The 8,558-nt window shown below is 50.5% G+C and overlaps 1 protein-coding gene across 1 annotated transcript; it reads right to left on the bottom strand.

The window, feature by feature from the left end:
• Positions 1 to 395: 395 nt before the first annotated feature.
• On the bottom strand, positions 396 to 8,301 carry LOC141055686 (uncharacterized). Its single transcript, XM_073552372.1, has 2 exons — positions 4,975 to 8,301; positions 396 to 2,686 (listed from the first exon to the last, which is right to left on the bottom strand). Exons 1-2 carry the CDS (start codon positions 6,718 to 6,720, stop codon positions 2,612 to 2,614), a joined length of 1,821 nt encoding a protein of 606 aa, XP_073408473.1. The 5' UTR covers positions 6,721 to 8,301; the 3' UTR covers positions 396 to 2,611.
• Between the last annotated feature and the right edge of the window lie 257 nt (positions 8,302 to 8,558).

The raw sequence follows: 8,558 nt of genomic DNA, 5'->3' as shown, positions 1-8,558 counted from the left end.
CCGAGCAATCGCTGACTACTGTGATGTACTGGCAGCAGCCGAAAGGCTGATTCCACGTCAGTTCTTGCCATTAAGGCCCCTCTTCCGTATTTTCTAACCCACCGCAAAGCCTCATCGAAAGATGCGTAAACAACGGAGCATAATTCTGGGTCAATGCCATCATTAACGGACTTGCCCCGTGGGTAAGAAAGGTGGAGAATCATGCGAAACTTATTTGGTTCCTATTTCTTGCTGTCCAGTCCTTCGGAGGTCAGAAAGGGGCTTCACTACCCCCAGTCAGTCCTTTTGTCTAAATAACCCCACCTCTACCTATGTCATATCCCCTTTACCTCCGGACCCCTACCCCTCGGCTCATCTTACACAAACCCCCCCCCCTGTACTTATGTTGTCACGCCCTCCCAGCGTCATGTCAGCCTACCCTAATCTCTTCGTTCCCACGTCCGGCTGATACTATACATCATGTCTGGTGGTGCGTTCCACAGAGAGACACAAGGCCGTGTCACTTCCAGTCACATGCTCCCTCTGGTATACATCATGTCTGGTGGTGCGTTCCACAGTGAGACGCATGGCCATGTCACTACCTGTCACATGCTCCCTCTGCTATACATCATGTCCGGTGGTGCGTTCCACAGTGAGACGCACAGTCGCGTCACTTCCGGTCACATGCTCCCTCTGCTATACATCATGTCTGGTCATGCGTTCCACCGTGAAACGTACAGCCGTGTCACTTCTGGTCACATGCTTCCTCTGCTATACATCACGTCTGGTGGTGCATTCCACCGTGAGACGCATAGCCTCGTCACTTCTGGTCACATGCTCCCTCTGCTATACATCATGTCTGATGGTGCATTCCACAGTGAGACGCACGTCCATGTTACTACCAGTCACATGCTCCCTCTGTTATACATCACGTCTGGTGGTGCGTTCCACAGAGAGACACAAGGCCGCATCACTTCCGGTCACATGCTCCCTCTGCTATACATCATGTCTGGTGGTACATTCCACTGTGCGACGCACGGCCGTGTAACTTCCAGTCACATGCTCCCTCTGCTATACATCATGTCTGGTGGTGCGTTCCACAGTGAGACACGGCCGTGTCACTTCCAGTCACATGCTCCCTCTGCTATATACATCATGTCTGGTGGTGCGTTGCACAGTGAGACTCATGACCGCATCACTGCCAGCCACATGTTCCTTCTGCTATACATCATGTCTAGTGGTGCGTTCCGCAGTGAGACACACAGCCGCGTCACTTCCGGTCACATGCTCCCTCTGCTATACATGTCTGGTTGTGCCTTCCACAGTGAGACACACGGCTGTGTCACTTCCAGTCACATTCTCCCTCTGCTATACATCATGTCTGGTGGTGCGTTCCACCGTGAAAGGCACGGCCGCGTCTCTTCCAGCCACATGCTCCTTCAGCTATATACATCATGTCTGGTGGTACATTCTGTGACGGGAGTATTCTCCAGAGCAAGGAGGGACAACAGGCCTGGGAATAATCCAACAGATTTATTGACCAAAAAACAGGAACAACACGAAGGTAATTTGCAGAGTCCCAAAATAAGTCCACAGGAAACTGATTCGGGGGCACCTCCCGACAATCCTTGTGCCAGATCACAAAACCATAGTCCTTTAAGAGTCCCAGAAATCCACCACGATCACACAGAGGCCGAAGCTTCCTCAGACAGCCTCGTCCTACTCTTTTAGCATCCAACTCACATCTGATCTTAAAGCAAGAATGTATTGTCAGGGCTCCTGGGATCAGTCCATCTGAAGGGGGGTAGGGGTCACACCTACTATTCAATGGTTTGGTCCATCAGAAGATTCTAGAAATGTAAGGGCTCCACTTAGTCTACAGGATGTGTATTGTAGGTTATCTTCTGCTTAGGAAAACAATAGCCAAAGTTCCACTAGCTGTTGACACAAGCCTAAATTAGATTATGGTCCAGGTACATCACAAGACATTGTAAAGTATTGGGGGAAGGAGACATGGTTAATTTACAGCAAATGAACCAGAGGAAAGTTAAATGACATATTATACAAAATACAGGACAGGGCAAGACTGCAAATCATGACAATCCCTTCCCCTCCCAATTTGTGTACGTACTAGGGACCTCTACAGGTCACTGGTTAAGTACACACAGGCATGGCTGACAGGACTCAGGGCTCCTCTTGCCTGGACAGTCCATCTGCATTTTGGTGTTGGCTGCCTCTTCTATACTGTATGGTAAAGTTATAGGGCTGCAGTGCCAGGCTCCATCGTAGTAAGCGTCCATTGTCCCCAGAGACTCTGTTCAGCCAGGTGAGGGGATTGTGATCAGTAATGACAGTGAATTCTCGTCCATACAGATACGGCCTTAGTTTCCTAAGGGCCCACACTACAGCCAGACATTCTTTTTCAACAGTTGCATAGGCCACTTCTCGGTCCAGCAGTTTCCGGCTGAGGTAGGCAATGGGGTGCTCGTCCCCAGCTGCATTCACCTGGCTGAGGACAGCTCCCAGTCCATAAGCAGAGGCGTCCGTCTGCACAATGAATCTCCTCTTGTAGTCTGGAGCAGCCAGAACAGGGTCACAGACCAGAGCGTCCTTCAGCTGGTTAAAAGCCTCATCACAGGCTGGAGTCCAGATCACCAGCCGGGGCATCGTTTTCTTGGTCAGGTCGGTAAGAGGCTTGGCCACAGTGCTGAAATGAGAAACAAATTTTCGGTAATAACTGGCAGTGCCCAAAAAAGCCATAACTTGTTTCTTAGTTTGGGGTACAGGCCAGTCTCTAATAGCCTGGATTTTGGCAGGTTCGGGACGGAGCTTCCCTCCTCCTACTCTATGCCCTAGGTACTGGACTTCACCCATCCCCAATTGGCATTTATCTGGTCGAATGGTTAGGCCTGCTGCAAGAAGCAGGTCAAGAATAACGGCTACTTGGTTCAGATGTTCCTCCCACGTCTGGCTGAAGATAGCGATATCATCCAAGTAGGCACAAGCAAAGTCACCACATCCCCGGAGGATCTGGTCCACCATTCTCTGGAAGGTGGCCGGGGCATTCTTCATTCCAAAGGGCATATTTAGGAATTCATACAGACCAAAGGGGGTTATAAAAGCGGACCGTTCTCTCCCCTCCTCCGTCAGAGGGATTTGCCAGTATCCCTTACTGAGATCAAAGATAGTGACATATCGGGATCCAGCCAGTCGGTCTAGAAGTTCGTCAATACGAGGCATTGGGTAAGGATCACTGACGGTATGGTCGTTTAGTCGTCGATAGTCCACACAAAATCGAGTACTCCCATCCTTCTTGGGTACTAACACCACAGGAGAGGCCCAAGGGCTATGGGAGGCCTGGATTACCCCAAGCTGTAGCATCTCCTCCAGTTCGTGCTGCATGGTGTTTCGAACTGATTCAGGTACCCGGTAAGGAACCTGTTGTATGGGACGGATGCCCTGAGTGTCCACATGATGTTGGGTGACGGTGGTTCGACCTGGTTGGGATGAGAAAGCAGCACGTCTCTGTTGAAGCACTCCCAGCATCTGGTTTTTCTGTAAGGAATCCAGGTGATCTCCCAGAGGAACCTGTTCCACAGTGGATGGGGCTCTCGCTGCTTCCACAAGATCAGGTAGGGAGTCCTCATCCTCTTGACCGTCCTCTGAAGCTAGCCGACAGCTTGCTATCATTGGAAGGGTCCGGTCATGGTACTCCTTAATCATATTCACATGGACAGTCTTTTGTCTTAGCCCCTGATCATCTAAAGCAAGAAGGTAATTGGTGTCATTCAGTTTTCTGAGAACCCGGAAGGGACCCTCCCATGTTGTCTGCAGTTTATTCTGCCGATGGGGAACAATCATTAAGACCTGTTGTCCTTCTACAAACTCCCGGTAGCGTGCTTTACGGTCATACCATGTCTTCTGTCTGGTTTGAGCCATCCGCACATGACTCTGGGCAAAACTAGCAAGTTGGGCCAGGGTTTCTCGCAGCTTTAGGACATAAGGGACAACAGGGGCCCCTGTATCTTCAACTTGCCCCTCCCAGTATTCCTTGAGCAGGGTTAAGGGTCCTCGGACCTTTCTTCCAAAGAGTAGTTCAAAGGGGGAGAACCCAGTGGACTCCTGGGGAACTTCCCGATAGGCAAACAAGAGATGGGGTAGGTACTTCTCCCAGTTTGAATCTCTGTCAGTGAAGGCCCTCAGCATATTCTTCAGAGTGCCATTAAATCGTTCACAAAGTCCATTTGTTTGGGGATGATACGGGGTCGTGCGGATCGCTCGTACTCCACAGGTGCGCCACAGACACTGGACCAGCTCTGACATGAACTGGGAGCCTTGGTCCGACAAGATCTCACTGGGAAATCCTACTCTGGTGAAAATGGTAACCAGGGCCTCGGCCACCTTGGCTGCAGAAATACTTGACAAGGCCACCGCTTCTGGATATCGGGTGGCATAGTCCACAACAGTGAGAATGTACTGCTTTCCAGATTTACTTGGTTTAGCCAGAGGTCCAATGATATCAACAGCTACTCTTTGAAAGGGTTCTTCTATTATAGGGAGCGGTTGCAGGGGTGCCTTTGGGTGATCTCCGGGTCGCCCTCTACGCTGACATATGTCGCAAGTTCGGCAGAAATGCGCCACTGCTTGGGAAATCCCAGGCCAATAGAAAGATTGAGTCAATCGCCTCTCGGTGCGGGTTTTGCCTTGATGGCCAGCAGTAGGAATATCATGAGCAAGGTGTAATAGGGGAATTCTGTATTTCTGAGGAACAATCAGCTGTTTGCTATAAGTCCAGGGCTTATCTAGGGAGTCGGCATTGGTAACCCGATACAGAAGTCCATTTTCTCTGATAATTCTTTCTCCATTCTCCCCTAGCTGCCCTATTTCAGCTCGAGCTCTAAAACTAGCTAGGGTGGGGTCAGTCTCCACTTCTTGTCTAAACTGAACTTTATCCCAGGTAACATTCATATTATCCCCACAAGAAGAATCACTCACCGGCTGTGACGGCAGTTCTGGTGGCCTCATTTCCATGGATGGGTTGTACACGTCCACATTTGCTGCTCTCTTGGCTTGACTTCGGGTTACCGCACCGACAAAGTGGCAATGAAGATTCCCCACATCATTTCCTAGAAGAACGTCTGCAGGGAGGCCGCTCATCACACCGACCATGCATTGTTTGGCCCCAAAGCCATAATCCAGGGTCACACTCGCTCTTGGAATATATCTCTGGGTACCTCCAGCCAATTCAATGGCAATTCCTGGTCCCTTTTGAATTGCTTCTGGTTGAATTACTCGGGGATCGGCTATGGTGAGAAAAGCCCCAGTGTCACGGAAGCCAACAACTTTTTGACCATCCAGCACGACCTCCTGTAGATGTTTGTGCTGAAGATCAGAGGAACAGGTGGCTGGGGCTCGCACCCCATAGACTCCTGGTAGGGAAGCCAGGATATCAGAGTCACTTGGCAAGTCATCAGGCACTGAATCCATCTCTTCTCCAGGTGAGGGGGTCTGTAGATAATGAACAGGCAAAGGCGGTCTGTAGGTGTTCTGCCTCCGTACACCTGGACATTGGAATTGCATATGCCCGGGCTGCCCACATCCATAGCATCTGCGCTCTGGGATTCTTCCTCCACGTCGTAGTCCCAAAGGTGGAGCAGGAGTAATGCGAGGCACAGTCACACGAAGGTCACCATGAGTTGATGGTCTAGTGGGATGGTGAATATTGGAGGCAGAAGGACCAGGGGCCGCCAGCGTTGGGGGGCTGGTAGTGTTTTTCTCCCTGAGTAGTAATTTTTTCCACTGAGGCTTGATGGTGAGAGCCTCATCAGCTAGAGCTGCAGCTTCCTCCACTGTTGCTGGTCTCCTTTCACGCACCCATTCCCGGATCTCAGCGGGGCACTTAAAATAAAACTGCTCTTTTAGGATGACCTGCAGGAACGTTTCCCAGGTTATTGCCTCCTCTGCCTCCAGCCAGCGATGACATATATGTTTGAGTTTGTGAGCATACATCTTGAAGGACACTTCCTCATCACAGGCTAAAGTACGGAACTGAGTCCTGTAAGTGTCTGGGGTTACAGCATAATGTTCTAGAATAGTCTGTTTAATCTCCGCATACTCACAGTTCAACCGAGGGTCCATAGCTCTATAGGCTGCGGCAGCTCCACCCTCTAAGAGCCCCACAAGATGTCGGACGCGCTCCCTTTCCGGGACTTCCATTAATCGACACTGATGCTCAAAGTCCAGGAAGAAGCCCTCAATGTCACCGGAAGCCTCATTAAACGGCTTGAAGTCTTTGCGGGACACTCTGGGGAGTTCCCTCATGGGGGATGCTGTGGGTACAGTCTGTCTGGAGCTTCTCGCTGCCTCCAAAGTGATCTCCCTCTCCAGCATTGCCCTCTCCTCCATCCTGCGCTGCCTCTCCTTGGCTGTGCGCATGACCTCCCTCTTATCTTCTATGGTAGCCTCTTCTCCCAGCAAGGCCATCTCCTCCTCGTACCACACAACCCACTGACTTTTTTGGGTATTTACCTCCGACTGCCGCCTTTCCTCTCTTTGCTGTGAGGATCCTTCCTCAGCATCATCTTGCAGGTGAACTGCTTCCAAAGCCTCAATCAGCTGCTCCTTGGAGAGTCCCTTGTAGCTGACTCCCAGTTCACGGGCCTTTGTTTGTAGGTTCACCGCAGTCCAGTTCTGGTACTCTGCGGTGCTGGTTCCAGATGTTGATGGGCCGTTGTCCTCCATTCCTTCTGCTCTGATCCCACCGCTGCCACCAGTTTGTGACGGGAGTATTCTCCAGAGCAAGGAGGGACAACAGGCCTGGGAATAATCCAACAGATTTATTGACCAAAAAACAGGAACAACACGAAGGTAATTTGCAGAGTCCCAAAATAAGTCCACAGGAAACTGATTCGGGGGCACCTCCCGACAATCCTTGTGCCAGATCACAAAACCATAGTCCTTTAAGAGTCCCAGAAATCCACCACGATCACACAGAGGCCGAAGCTTCCTCAGACAGCCTCGTCCTACTCTTTTAGCATCCAACTCACATCTGATCTTAAAGCAAGAATGTATTGTCAGGGCTCCTGGGATCAGTCCATCTGAAGGGGGGTAGGGGTCACACCTACTATTCAATGGTTTGGTCCATCAGAAGATTCTAGAAATGTAAGGGCTCCACTTAGTCTACAGGATGTGTATTGTAGGTTATCTTCTGCTTAGGAAAACAATAGCCAAAGTTCCACTAGCTGTTGACACAAGCCTAAATTAGATTATGGTCCAGGTACATCACAAGACATTGTAAAGTATTGGGGGAAGGAGACATGGTTAATTTACAGCAAATGAACCAGAGGAAAGTTAAATGACATATTATACAAAATACAGGACAGGGCAAGACTGCAAATCATGACACATTCCACCGGGCGACGCATGGCCGTGTCACTTCCAGTCACATTCTCCCTTTGCTATACATCACGTCTGGTGGTGCGTTCCACAGTGAGACGCACATCCATGTTACTACCAGTCACATGCTCCCTCTGCTATACATCATGTCTGATGGTGCGTTCCACAGTGAGATTACATGGCCGTGTCACTTCCAGTCACATGCTCCCTCTGCTATACATCATGTCTGGTGGTGCGTTCCACAGTGAGACACACGGCTGTGTAACTTCCAGTCACATGCTCCCTCTGCTATACATCATGTCTGGTGGTGCGTTCCACAGTGAGACACACGGCTGTGTAACTTCCAGTCACATGCTCCCTCTGCTATACATCATGTCTGGTGGTGCGTTCCACAGCGAGACGCACGTCCATGTTACTACCAGTCACATGCTCCCTCTGCTATACATCATGTCTGGTGGTGCGTTCCACAGTGAGACGCACGTCCATGTTACTTCCTGTCACATGCTCCCTCTGCTATACATCATGACTAGTGGTGCGTTCCACAGTGAGACGCACGTCCATGTTACTACCAGTCACATGCTCCCTCTGCTATACATCATGTCTGGTGGTGCGTTCCACAGTGAGACGCACATCCATGTTACTTCCTGTCACATGCTCCATCTGCTATACATCATGTCTGGTGGTGCGTTCCACAGTGAGACACACGGCCGTGTCACTTCCAGTCACATGCTTCCTCTGCTATACATCATGTCTGGTGGTGCGTTCCACAGCGAGACGCACATCCATGTTACTACCAGTCACATGCTCCCTCTGCTATACATCATGTCTGGTGGTGCGTTCCACAGTGAGACGCACGTTCATGTTACTTCCTGTCACATGCTCCCTCTGCTATACATCATGTCTGGTGGTGCGTTCCACAGCGAGACGCACGGCCGTGTTACTTCCTGTCACATGCTCCCTCTGCTATACATCATGTCTGGTGGTGCGTTCCACAGTGAGACGCACGTCCATGTTACTACCAGTCACATGCTCCCTCTGCTATACATCATGTCTGGTGGTGCTTTCCACAGTGAGACGCACGTCCATGTTACTTCCTGTCACATGCTCCCTCTGCTATACATCATGACTAGTGGTGCGTTCCACAGTGAGACGCACGTCCATGTTACTACCAGTCACATGCTCCC

This window comes from Dendrobates tinctorius, unplaced genomic scaffold (genome assembly GCF_039654945.1).
Source record: "Dendrobates tinctorius isolate UK_male_01 unplaced genomic scaffold, ASM3965494v1 ptg000189l, whole genome shotgun sequence".
Classification (NCBI taxonomy): Eukaryota; Metazoa; Chordata; class Amphibia; order Anura; family Dendrobatidae; genus Dendrobates; species Dendrobates tinctorius.
The sequence above is the reverse complement of the archived record's forward strand: the minus strand, read 5'-3'. Positions and strand labels throughout refer to the sequence as shown.

Excerpts from the sequence above, each read along its gene's own strand:
- LOC141055686 (XM_073552372.1), bottom strand. The coding sequence starts at position 6,720 with ATGGAGGACAACGGCCCATCAACATCTGGAACCAGCACCGCAGAGTAC. Across the intron at positions 2,687-4,974 it reads CAGAACTGCCGTCACAGCCG|CACTGTGGCCAAGCCTCTTA; the intron begins GTGAGTGATTCT and ends TTCTCATTTCAG.